The sequence below is a fragment of the Rhopilema esculentum genome, chromosome 21, assembly GCF_057945365.1.
Source record: "Rhopilema esculentum isolate cy_ngs chromosome 21, ASM5794536v1, whole genome shotgun sequence".
Lineage (NCBI taxonomy): Eukaryota > Metazoa > Cnidaria > Scyphozoa > Rhizostomeae > Rhizostomatidae > Rhopilema > Rhopilema esculentum.
In genome coordinates, this window is record NC_142835.1 from 8,384,234 (window position 1) to 8,397,610 (window position 13,377).

Here is a 13,377-nt window from a genome sequence, read left to right on the forward strand (position 1 = left end):
ATGGTGGCAAAAAAGTTGAATAAGAAAAATTTACTCGGAGTTGATAAAGATCTGTTTCCAAACTGGTGGAAAATATGCAGCACCCTGCTAGGAATGACGAAGCTCTTTGTTTGTACCGCAGTTATTTTGTCTTGAGCTCTTCTTGTGCTGGCAGGTATTCCTTGCACCGGCATTCAAAGTTATTGAAAACATTGCTGCTTTGAATGGAAAAACAGAATTTGTACGTGACTTGTGTTCCTTGATTCTCCCGCCATAACGCAATGCATCACATCTTGTCACAATGCATCATTTTATATTAAATGTAAAGCGTCATATGAAATTTGAAACGCATGTTAAACTTGACACGCCACATGAAATTTGAAACGCCATACAAAATGAAACATCACTAGGCCCTAGGCCCTCGACGCAACGAACAAGATTTCAGGAAGAACTTCTGACACACTTAAAGGCATTCGACACAGGTAAAAGTGGCTTACAGCCACTTGACCACGAGCGGTTGACTAATCAAATTGCGCACAGAGAAAAACACGTGAAAAATCGGTGAAATCCTAGAACAGCGCGCAGTCGTTCCACGTGAGCGGTTTCAATACCTTCCTTGTGCGCGTGCTCTGCTCAATTTGGCCTAAGTTAGTTTTGGATTCGCTAATTTTCCAGTGCGGACACCTAAATTGCCACTGAACCAAATTCACTAATCCCTCAATGGTTCCGTCGTCCTGCCCCAGAGCAGGACGAGCTCTGGAAAACGGAATTAGCAATTAACGCATTTTTCTGGCGCCACACAATACCCAAAGTCAAATGGATCTTTGTTTTAAACCTCTTCACATTAACAAAACAGCAAACAACCATTTTACAGACCAACTACGGAGCGCTTGAATTTTCTAGCGGAAATCAGACTCTCTTCGTCAAACTTGAAAAAATTTTCTCGATTTTCTGCTCTGACAAAGATAATGAGTTTTATATCAGAAATCGCTGCGTTCAGGGCAGGGGCGGATTTAAGCAACAATGATTGGGGAGGTGTTAGACACCCCTTTTGGTGCCACACCTTTCATGTCACTGGTAAATGATGGAAACGCCCATTTTTGAAATGTGGTTTTTCACTGTGGCGTAGCCAGATTTGGAAGAATGGTAGGCCAAAGAGGAAGATATTTTTGCTGATCACACCCCAAAGAATTTGGAAAAACACCCATTTTGTAAAAACCATGGCGTTTTTTCGTGGCAATTTCCCTTTATTCGACATCATAGGTGGCTGACCATATTCTGCAACTGTCTATTTTCTTCACAACTCCACTAACATTTAAATCCTGAATTGTGTAAGGCGAGGAATCTCTACGTACAAAAAGTGATTTTCCAAAGTTGTGATCAAATATCTAAAAAAATTAACAGTATTCAAAAGTTTTAAACCAAGTCTGTTCTTCTTGGAGCAAAGTCCACAAACCCAAAAACGAGGAGAAATTACTGAACATTGAGGCTTACTGAAAATTTTTGCGACGAAGCCCTTGAGATCAGCTTAAAATATATTCGAGAATATCCCCCTTTCCCCCGCTACGCTACTGATAAGAAGATTGATACTGATAAAAAAATAAATTAAGTAAAATCTTGGCGTTACTTTGTTACTATTGACTACCAATGAATGATTTTTACCGAATGAAAGAAAATTTACCAAAGGATACAGAACTATTAGGGGGTGTCGCACTAAACTTAAAAACTTAAGTAAATTCATGACTAAAAATTATTAACATTACAGTATTGTAGAAACTGATTTCAAAATTCAAGCAGTTTGTTTCTAGAACCGGTTCTTAGCAGCCAAATTTTGCACAAATCTCCCTAACTTCTTAAAAAAACATCTTCAGAATCTTGCCATAATTATCAATATATATATACTCTGTGGTGAAAACAACCAAAAAGAGGAAAGCGTGAGGAAAATTACAGTGGGGATTGATAAACTGGTTTTTCACAGTGAGGTGTGATCATTGGTTTTAAGATAATTAATATTACATCAACATAGATGCTACTTTAATAGATTTGCGAAATCATTGCTTTATAGCTGTGCCACAGGAAATTATCAGTGGCCCCTTATTCCAAGTAGCAACAACAGCTTCTGGAGAGTGAAGAAGTAATGGTCGGAAAATACATTACATTGCAGATATTATCACAGCCGTCTCGCTCAATCAACAATGTTTAGTGCTAAACCCTTCTTGCATTATTTATTACTCTTCTTGTGTAGTGTTATTTCCTAGCACAATGCTAGAAACATGACATCCCCGTGCAAAGTTCATTTCAGTCAATTTTAGAAGAACAGGGTAGGCCATGTGTTGATAAAACTGAAGAAGAAAGTTACTCCCCCACCCCTGTAGCTTTCCTTAGTATCACACCCGTTTACAACCACGTTGCAGTTAAAAGGTGGCCTTGAGACATTTCAAATTGAAAGTGAATTCGTGACATTGAACATCAAAGGATTCAGAGGGAAGGTTCGATTCTTTTTACTTGTGCAGGTAAGAGGCAAGAAAGCGTGCAAATTCTTGCAATCATTTGATAATCTAAACTTCAATTTCTGAAATAAATAAATCATGAACTCTGTGCATGTAATTTGCTACTTTGCTTAAGATGCTAATTTGAACCAAATATTGTCCCCTTTTGCAATATCTCTTCTAAGGAAGCTCTGTTTATAATAAACGAAGTCTACTCTTCACATTGCTTTCATCTAACCTAGAAGAGAGAATTCGTAGCAATTTTAATTAATGCTCAATCTATTTTTTGCAATTATCATTATGGCAATAATGGGACCGTTATGGCAGTAAGATTTACATGATATGAATAAAAAACGCAAAGCAAAAGAGTATAAATAGACCTTATTTAGAAATAGTGACAATCTCTCTAGTAAGCTTTCTTGAAAGAAAATAACGTTTCATAGTCTAATTGACTAAAAAATGTTACAATAACTAGATTTTAAAGCAAGCTTACCTATGGTGAAAATGCACTCTAGTATTTTTGAACCATTAGGCTGGGAGAACAAACTTTTCACGTTTGACGGGGTTTGACCACGGTTTTGCTGTGCTAGGTTCTGCATATAAGAAAGAATCAGTATTGATAAAATTCACAGCGATTCGTGCAAAAATACATGTAATAATAAAGAAACAATAATAACATAAAATAGTAAAAGCAAGAAAATAGAAAGACACAAAGCATACTGCTGTATTTTGCTCTTGGCCCCATTCAGTCTACATACATAGCATTTTCTTCCCAACATACTCTCGTCTCCTTTTTTAACATTGTTTGCGTTTCGTTCTTTCCTTTTTGATCCACTCCACTCTGCTTCTTGCTACATTAAAAGGTTTCCTACGAAGCTTTTCCTGGGTTTCACCTTATAACTGATCCAGCTTTCAATCTGGCAATCCACAAGGCAAGTATTTTGTCAGAAGTCAACAATTTCATTTATGAACAATTTCATTTCATTTACCCAAGAAATCGAGCATGCAAAGATTTCTATCATTGAGACAAAACGATCAAAATACAAAACCCTGTCTAGATGAGAAGCTCTGTACAAGTCTCTTGGTTCAGAAACCACGGATATTTTCAAGACCATTATTCATGCTTTTTCGGGAGATTAATCATCCAGACCATGCACTAGCCCCCGTTTCGGGGTCATGGCACGCCCGTATTATCGCCTGAAACCCTGGGCGGGAAGTTCAAGATTCGTGTAGTCGCCACTGATCTCAAAAAAGACTGGATCGAGCTACTCAAGCCCACATTGCAGAGTCCATGTTAGGACCTTGCTGTATTGCTTGGGATTAAAAAGAATGCATGTTGGTTTTAGTTCAACTTGCTTTTTCATTACAAAATCAAAAATTAGCATTGAAACAAGATTTTGTGATTTTCGAATTGCTTGCCGTGGTAATTAGTTTATGTAAGAGGGAATCCACTGTTCACTAACACTAATTTTCCTAGGTCTGTTCCTAGATTATTCAAGAATTCGATGAATCATGCACAGTCAAAAGCGCAGCACTGTGTGCGTACCGTTTTTACCAACTGCAGCCCTAAGCTTTATGCGCTAGAAGTCCCAACATGAAGAGATTCGAACAATTCCTCGTGCCGATGTAGGAGAACAATAGGCAATGATATAGGTTGTTCGATCCAGTCTTTCTTTGAGATCGAACAGCTGTGCGATTACTGTTAATAATGCGCATGTGTCATGACCCTGCGAAATTAAGACGGTACTGTTTCGAAATAAAATACTGAAGGTTAGCCTCCCGAATAAATGTTGCATGTGAGAATGGGGGCATTTTGATGGCATCTATTTTTCTTGAGCCTTACCAGTTGTTAACGTGTAAACGCTATTTGCATGGTCCATTCCAACGCAATCGTACGAATTGTAAGGACATTTGAAGAAATCTTTTGCAAGGCATCTTTCCGAATTTCCGTCTTTAGCGTAATTTATGCTAGATTCATCTCCAGTCCAGCATTCACCTTAAAGAAATTGTTTGGATAGGAAGATTACATTCAAGAATAAAGAAATTCAAAAGTATTTCGGCATAACATAGGGTGACCATTTTGGCACACGTTTGTCACTGTAGTGAGAAGATCAAATGCATGGTGATTTTGTACAGCCTACTTTATTAACGTTGAACAAAAAGCAGAAAATTTACTCGAAAAAGCAATTTAAGGGCACGATGAAACTGGACGACTGGCTATTTTCTACTGTATTGTCGTATGCACTTGTAGGGAGGGGCCTTAAAATCAGCATGCATTTTCATTAGATGTTATTTAAAGGACAGTGCCATTCCTATCATACGCTTGTTTGACTATCTGTAAGATTAAGAAAGTTTTATTCACAAGTTTCATACGACTGAAGAAGAATAAAGCCAAAAACGAATATCTAACCCATTCCTCAACGTTATAAAGAATTGATGAAATAAAACCAGGGGCTGCATTAACATAAACAAGGGGTTTTATTTACATTCTGCCTCCCAATGACGCTTGAGTCTACTACGTTACGTCAAGGAATGGAATAAAATAGAATAGTATTCATTTGTGCCTGTCCAAATAAATGGCAAAACACACCGTAAAATTGCAGTGAAAATGTTTTGCGTCCAAGCTCTTTGGCCTTCTCGGCACATCGGCAAATCATCTGGGGTGAGTAGGTGTTCCAGTTTTTCCAATCAATCAAATGCTCGTTCCAGTTTGAGATAGTGTAGTCACGTTCGTTCATGACGTAGTCTGGAAGTGGTCTTGGCACAGCTTGCTTGTCTTTAAAACACCCAACAGGTTCGTAGTAAGTGTCGCAGCCTGAGCGAAATTAAGATTTTTTTATCTCAAGGTAATGGCAGCAAAAAATATCCATACAAGTATGAACTAGTTGTACGGGCTAGAATTCCTTACACATCTTGAATCAGAGAATACTTTTTATAACAACACATCTTTTAAGTTCACCAAGGTTGGATTCGCCAACAATTATAACAATGTAAGGGCATGACTAGCCTCTGATGAAAAAGTAGAAGAAATAAAGTGATGTTCTTTTACAAATTTTTTCTAACGTTAACAAAACAGAGCAGAATGAAAAATTCCACAAAAAATATCACGCAAAACTGTTTTTTTTGTTTTGAAAAAACATTATAATGTGTAGTTGAAGAAAAATAATTTGTGAAACAAAAACAACATAAAGAGAACTCAAAAAAATTAGAACATTGAGCCTTTTGAGAAATCATCTAGTTTCAAAGATGAAAGTGTACATCTTTCCCAAATCCCAAAAACCTTTCGATTTAGAATCCTAGCAGGTTATGGAGGTCAGTTAGTAGCGTTGATAATTGGCTTTTCATTTAAGAGATAGCGTGAGAATAACAAACGTTAAGAAAATATTACTAGGTAACATGGTAATGTTTACTAGTAAAGTCAGCAAGTCTTGGAACTTCAATAGTATTTTGTCATTCGCATAAGCTGTTTCTCACTCCCCTTGAAACAATGTTAGCTTATTCTCTACAGAAATAAAATATTCAAACGCAACCGAAAAAATTGATTAGCTTGAAAATGGGTGGATTTCTAATATTGTTTGGGGAAAGGGGGCAACTCGGCTATTTCTATAGTCATCAAATGAAAATATCTCGAGAATTGACTGAAACTGCTCAGGTGTTCCAAGTACGTTTTGCAAGCAGTAGAGCTGACACAGGGGACACTTTTTTAGTTGACACAATGTTTTCAATTAAAACAATATCCTTTTTTTGAAAAAAATTTTGGTCATAAACTACCCCTCGTTCAAATTTTTTGATTATTTAGATTTTAAACAATAGTTGCAATAAATAAACTGATGCACTAAATTCCCTTAAAAGACTAATTTGTTTATCATTGAGACGGTAGATAAAATTTTCTACAGTTGTTTCAAGGCTCACGTTTTCCATCCAACAGAAATGAATTTCAAGGCACCCGTACCTGTAGGTGCCACTTTATATACGAAGTTTGTTAGTGTTTCACCCGAACAAGCAATGTCTGCTCCATTTTCGCATTTACCCCATATCTCGCGACGTGCATCATGTACGCAGTTTTTGGACTTTCCATGCTTAGCATAATCCAAGTGGCCTCTCATGCTGCCCCAGCATTCCCCTGGAGAAAACATAAAATTGACCCGTAAAAAAGCATTAATTCATTTATTGGCTAGTTTATAGCCAATATGTTTTAAAATGTTTGCTTTTTCAAAGCCATTTTCAAGTTCTGTACCACCAAAGAACTGTTCACATCAATTTTTTATAAAACTGAAAAAAATTTACCTAATTTGAATTGAAAAACGTTAGCAGATGCACCTTCAGGCGAAACTAAGGATTCCAGTATGAAAGAGTTTGAAACAAATAGGCAGATAGTGACGCAAATGCCATTTATCTTCAAAATCATCCGAGAAGTGCACTTATGGAAGCTTCTTTTTAAATTATTACACAACAATCCCAATTAAATTTTCCTTTACATCATTAGGGTCTTAAACTGTCCTGTCAATAATCTTTGCAACGCAAAGCATTTAGGATTAAAGCAAAATAAGTTAAAACCAGTACTGTTTCTATTCGACCTGTTCGAAAGACGAGGCTTTATCTAACTGGTACGCTCGCTATTTACCATAAAACTGAATTCCCATGACTCTAAATCCTTTCTTAAATGCAACTTTAGCACAGCTAAAAAGGAAGTATGAGGTAATTTATAGTTCATAAAGCAAACTGTATCAAAAAAGATATAATTTTAACGGCTATACTGATTATGGTGGTAATGACGATTAGCATGAATATAACGTCGTTGTGGTGTTAACAACAATTTCAAAATACTCTGGGTATTTAAAAGCTAATACCTTTTATATAGCAGAAACTTTGTTACCTTTAAGTACAACTTTAAACTTTGTGCAACTTTCCTTTCATAAAAATTACAAAATACCCATCAATTTCTATTCATTTTTATAGCGATTGCTTTGCGGAACAGATTTCAATGAAAGTAAAATACTCCCTCATATCCGATTGGCCCGTCATTGGAAGTAGCTATTCACTGAAATATTTGAACAACTTGAAGAAGTTATGAGAAAAAACTTACTCGCAGATAAATTTTGGTAGGTAGTCTTTCCAATTTCCCCAAGAAATCGAGTATCCCGCATAAATGTCACGAGAGCTGTCTCTGGCATTCAAGATCTAGAACATTTTCAAGACATTTCAAAATCCAGACTAAAATATCTTGAAGAATAAGAAATGTAAGAGAGAAAAAAGTAAAAGAAACAGAAAATTACTCTGTTTGCGAGCATGCACTGCTTTATCGCTACCCGTGTTCGCTTATTGATGTTCCTCAAAGGGGGTAAGTAATACCCAGCTCCCCCTCAGGAATCAAAAACTGGCTTTTCATTGGACAGATATCGCATCATTTACTGCTAACTCAGCAAAAATGATGGTCGGCACAGATTAAATTGCAATGAGTGTGGGTGAAATATTTGACAATTTTATCCAATTAAAAAACCCCCAAAGTCTCAAATCTCTCTAACAAACAGGTCTTCCTCTCGTTTTCCATATTTAATTTCTGTTCACTACAACTTTCACAATCACTTCTTTCCCAAGCGTTCGTTTTGTTACCCTCCGTACCAGAGCCACATCAATTCGAGCGCAGAAATTAGAGGATATGAGTGGACGCTCCTCCTCTTCTCAGCTAGACGCTCCTCCGCTTCTCAACTTGGCTCCCTATCTAAGCATTTGAACTTCTGTGGCTCTGGTACTCAGACTATCATTGTGCATACATCGCAGTGTTCATGTGCGCAACAAGTATCATCACGCAAAAACGAGCTTTGCGGTTCGCAAGTACCCTCTAAAACGACTCGGTGGCCCTGGGTATATGACGGCTAATAACGACGGGCGCTACCTACATGAATGCAAATTGACCCATCCCCTCAAAGATAAATGTGTCTGTCCCCTACCATATTTACCTGCTATCCCCTGTGGAAAAAATTCCTTGCCGTTCTTGTTACACAGGAGATCCATGAGTTTGCCTTAATCACGCCTCTTCTGAGGTACCAACAATATACAGTAGTTATGACTATTTTGAATCATCTATCTTAAAGGCATTTGACATGCATAAGTTCAGCAAATCCAAAAATGAATTAGGCCAAATTGATCAGACCACGTGCACAAGAAAGGAATTGAAAAACTGCTCACGTGAAACCACTGCGCGCTGCTCTAGGATTTCACCAATTTGCAGAAATGCGGAAAACGTTCACGTGTTTTTATCTGTTCGCAATTTGATTGGTCAACCGCTCGTGGTCGAGTGGCTTTAAGCCATTTTTACCTGTGTCAAATGTCTTTAAAGATAAAGGACCTATTTCATGGTTTCCCTTGAAAAAGGCGTCTGGATAGTGAATACCTCGGTTGTTAAAGCTCTGTCGTGATAAAGGTCCTCGTAACATCCAACTGGCTCCACCTTGATTGGGCAGGAATCAACTGCAGGAGAGAAAAACGTAACTTCTTTTGGACGATGAAACGAATCCAAGCAAATCCAGGATTAATTTATAGCAATCTAATCCCACTAAAGGCAAACAAAAAGTCAGAAAATATTGTTTCTTTAAAAATCTTTAAATCTGTTTTACACATTATTATGTGTGCTCACCATAACGCACAAATAGCACAAGAAAGGCTACAAAATACTGTCATTTGATCGATACATTACAAATTTCAACCTAACTAAAACAAAACTTACGTGGGTGTGAACATTCTCCGATGTACACTTTGAGCAAAAGCAAGAGAAAGAGAACCAATGCCCTGAAAGGAATTCAAACTTATAAAGTATAATATTTTGTAATGCAATACAGTGGAATCCCGATATAATGAACCCCGGAAATAACGAACTTCCTGGTATAACGAACTATATGTCTGGTCCCTTGGATTTGGCCTAACAAAATCCTTATAAATTCTCTTGGTATAACGAACCCCGGAAATAGCGAACTCTCGTTATTACGAACCAATCTTTAGGTCCCTTCATCATAGTTACCCTCGATATAACGATTTTTTCATAAATGTTTCATCTGTTTTTTTTATTCATTTTTGTTGTTCATTTATCACTTTCTCTTGGGGGAAAATCATTTTTGTAATCAACAAAACATGCCGATGATACATTTTGAGCAATGGCTGATAGACTCAGTGCACGAGATGAAAGTTTGATTGCGTCAGAAAATACAGCAAATGAGTACCTTGACACTAACGAATACCTTCTTACATATGTGACATTGGCAATGAGCGACGACAAAAACTTATTGAGAGACCCAGATTGAGAAACAGAAAGAAAAGAATGTGAAGCAATCGAAGACATCATTCAGGCACCAACTAGAAGTGAAGTGATATCAGTTTTGCCAATCTCTTGGTCCTAAATTATAAAAGGAAAATTAAGATTTTCATTTTCAATGACCAGCCAGTTGTATTATTTGAATTCACATTGGTTTTTTTGGACTTCAAATGTGCACAGATGTTGTAGATAGCCTAAACAAGCCTACAGCAGATTTTTTAGGCGTGAACTGCCAAAGGACCCAACAAAAACGTTATCTCTCGGTTTAACAAACTTCCGATATAACGAACTATTTTCTGGTTCCCCTCAGAGTTCGCTGTATCGGGATTCCACAGTATGTTATATAGATTAATACCCGGCAGCAGACACATTCAATTTGTCCAAAAAATAAGAACAACATAAGAAACAAAGCAAGCTGAAATTTAACAAAACTCTAGAAAGAACCAGAAAAAATCAAAAATGAAAGAAAAGCAAAAGAAAGGAAAAAAACGATAAGCAAAGTAGTATTTATTTCTTTATCAAGAACATGTTATGTTCCGACACTAATAAGCACAGGAAAGTTCCTTTGTAAAATAAAAAAAAAAATAAGAAACAGGCTTAGTTTATGCGAAAGAATTAGAAGCACAAGGCTAAAACTGGAACCAAGTGTTCTGATAAAAAGCGTGTACCTGAATTGAACAAGAAAGTCTTTATACAAATGTCTTAAAATGTACTTACATGTTGCTGAAAATCTTTTCTTAAGCACCAGCAGATCTTGAAGGTCCTTCCCAATGTGTATCATAAGCAATGATTGTCTCTCTTTTATACATCTCGGCTGACAATTGACAACTCTATATTGATTGAACTGCCATCCGGTAGGGACTTCCCTCTACAGCAGCTGCTTTAGCAAGTTAGGCATTAGCGTATCGATCATAAGCAATGCAATAGAAATCAAAAACAAATACTTCTTGATTCAGCACAGTAAAATCAACGACAATTTTCATGATTCGAAAGCTAAAAAGATAACTTTAACAGTTTTTTTCAAATGTGGCTCAAAGAATTGTCTTTTTTCTGAGGTTGTTGATAAGGAAATGTCTCGGTTTGCTCAGAGGAGCTATCTATACAGTCAGATGTCTACGATAAAGCATGCAAATGTTATAAATAGGTTTATCCCTATTCATGTCAAACAGATACCCTTAAACCTTGAAAACAACTGATTCACCTGTTTTGCATAAATATTATCGTAAAATTTCGCCGAAGATGGCATCCTGATTGCACACTTTTAACATCCATATTTCCTAATTTTCTGCTCTGTTGAAATGGATTTTGCGCTGGGCATTGAATCTCTAACTATCAATAAATTGATTATAGAACTGTTAAACTCCATTTAACAGAAATGTTTTGATCTTTGGCATGCATAGAGAAGGCGAAGGTAGTATCGCATAAATATAAGAGCTTTGAATGTTCTTGGTGTTAATGGGAAGCTTTGCAGAGTCTGCTCATTGCAGAAATTAATATTTAAATAATTGCACGGGCGAAACATTGAAAACCCCTAAGAGAAATGCAAAACGGCTCGATTCAATCTGATTAGTAAATCAAGCAAGATTATATAGGTGTGTTCTACCTTGGACTCTTCAACTACAATTCCGGACAAAAATAGTTGAGACTTATCACGGAAAGCTGACTTATTTCCTCTTTACTTAAAAAAATAACTCCCCCTCCCCCGACTATATGTTGATTGCATGATTTCGAAGGAGAAATTATAATAAAACTACAAATCCAACATTGATTTTTGGGGAAAGCGGGGGATTCAAATTTACAGGGGCAACATAAAGTAGAAAATTGCAAAAAGTTGCGTCTCAACAATTTGTTCAAAGCCCCAGGGGGGTAATTCCATTAGGGCCTGGCAGGGAGGTCCAGTCGATTTGAGGGTCTTCAATGGCTACCAAATGGCTACAAAACGCACTATTTTTCCTTTAACGTTTCTTTCGGATATCTGCATTTAGTCATAAATTTTCGGACGATGGCCGTTTTTCAATGCTATTTTCAACTATAACCGTTTATTAGAAGAAACTTGATACTTAGAATAGAAATCTAAAGGCTTCCTTTTTCGACATACAATTGCAATGTAGTTTAACTAGCAATTCATTAATGAAGGTTGATTCTTTTTATTTGACTTTTTGGCAAATGCTATATTTACCAGTGCATCATTCCATGTTTTTTAAGTTGGACAAAAACGGCAGTAACCGATTCGGGGTAAGGATACAGTAGCAAGGGATGAAATATTGAAATGTGAAAAAGGTCACTTGAAAAGATTCATTGAATTTTTCGAAGGTCATTGAATTGATTATGCCTTTGTGTTAGTCTTTGGACACAAAATCCACCTCCAATAACAAAATTCATAATAGTTAGCAACCAAAACAACCTTGCCATTTTGACGTCACGCACAAAGCAACACCTAAGAAAGACAAAAAAAGGTGCTGAAGCTTCAACCATTAAAGCTTCACCAAAACGCAAATCAACTCTTTTCTAACAGCAAAATACTTAAGACTTCTTCAAAAAAGTTGTCTAAGTTCGTTAAGATCAAAGCAAGGTGTGTTAAGTTCAGTGTCTGCTCAAAGTCGAAGCCTATTTGTTTGGAAAACCCTCGTGTGCAAAGGTCCTTTAGAATGCCCATTTTGACAACCGGGAACAACTTTGGCAATTTAATAGTATCAAGTAAAAATTTTTGCAAGTAATCCGTCAATGAACGATACTATCTTGCCCGGACTATATTTTTGCTACTTAGAATGCTAGCCATCTTTTAATAACTCACTAAAAGGAACGAGCCTGACAAATTTCCCTTTTTATTTTGTTGCAATAGTGTAAAGGGTAGCATTATGGAAGATTTTCTGATATTTTCTGAAAGAGAATTTTCTTATCATCTCATCTCTGCAAACGTCTTAAAGGGGGTCGATTTGTAAGTTTTTAACAGCAAGAGGTTGTCATATGTCATTCACAGAACACCAGTCTTTAAACAAGGAAAACACTGGTTAACCGACTTTTGGGAAAAATTTCTTAGTACATGAGTTGTGACACTTTTTCCTTTTTGACCTCCAACCACAACATGCAACAATTTTTATAATGCACTTTATACTCATTCATTGCATTCAGTAGGAGTAGGGCTTCTTCGATATTCTACAACGGATTATATGAAACTTAAATATTTGACTCTTTCGCATGCATGCACACTAATGAATGAGGGTAAGGCGCATCATGCTACTGATATAGCTTTTCTGGGGCCTGGAGCAAAAAGAGAGATGCGACTCGTGGTTACGTCACCAAAACTGTGATTTTTATTCTTGTTGTATTGTTGGGAGCTTTGTTAAAACTATTTTGGTTCTTTTTCAGCTAGGGGAATCTGTTTTTCCTTGCCATTTTTTACTGCGGGCTTGATCTTCAGATCGAATAAGTATGATTTGGGTTTCTGGCAGATCTGCACAATTTAAAGGCATATTGCCATATCTTGAAGAGCACATTTCATAGGCAGAAACATTCTAAATTGCCTAATTATTCCTGGTATCTTAACTGGCAAACCCCTTGCAGACTAGAAATATTAACGAGGCCCTGACTAATGAACTT

The 13,377-nt window shown here is 36.8% G+C and overlaps 1 protein-coding gene across 1 annotated transcript; it reads right to left on the minus strand.

The window, feature by feature from the left end:
- Nucleotides 1-2,516: 2,516 nt before the first annotated feature.
- On the minus strand, nt 2,517-10,638 carry LOC148957703 (uncharacterized). Its single transcript, XM_089114814.1, has 10 exons — nt 10,495-10,638; nt 9,196-9,257; nt 8,863-8,939; nt 7,555-7,649; nt 7,093-7,148; nt 6,421-6,591; nt 5,059-5,283; nt 4,312-4,464; nt 2,962-3,061; nt 2,517-2,706 (listed from the first exon to the last, which is right to left on the minus strand). Coding segments are annotated over exons 1-9 (906 nt in total). The 5' UTR covers nt 10,497-10,638; the 3' UTR covers nt 2,517-2,706; nt 2,962-2,996.
- Between the last annotated feature and the right edge of the window lie 2,739 nt (nt 10,639-13,377).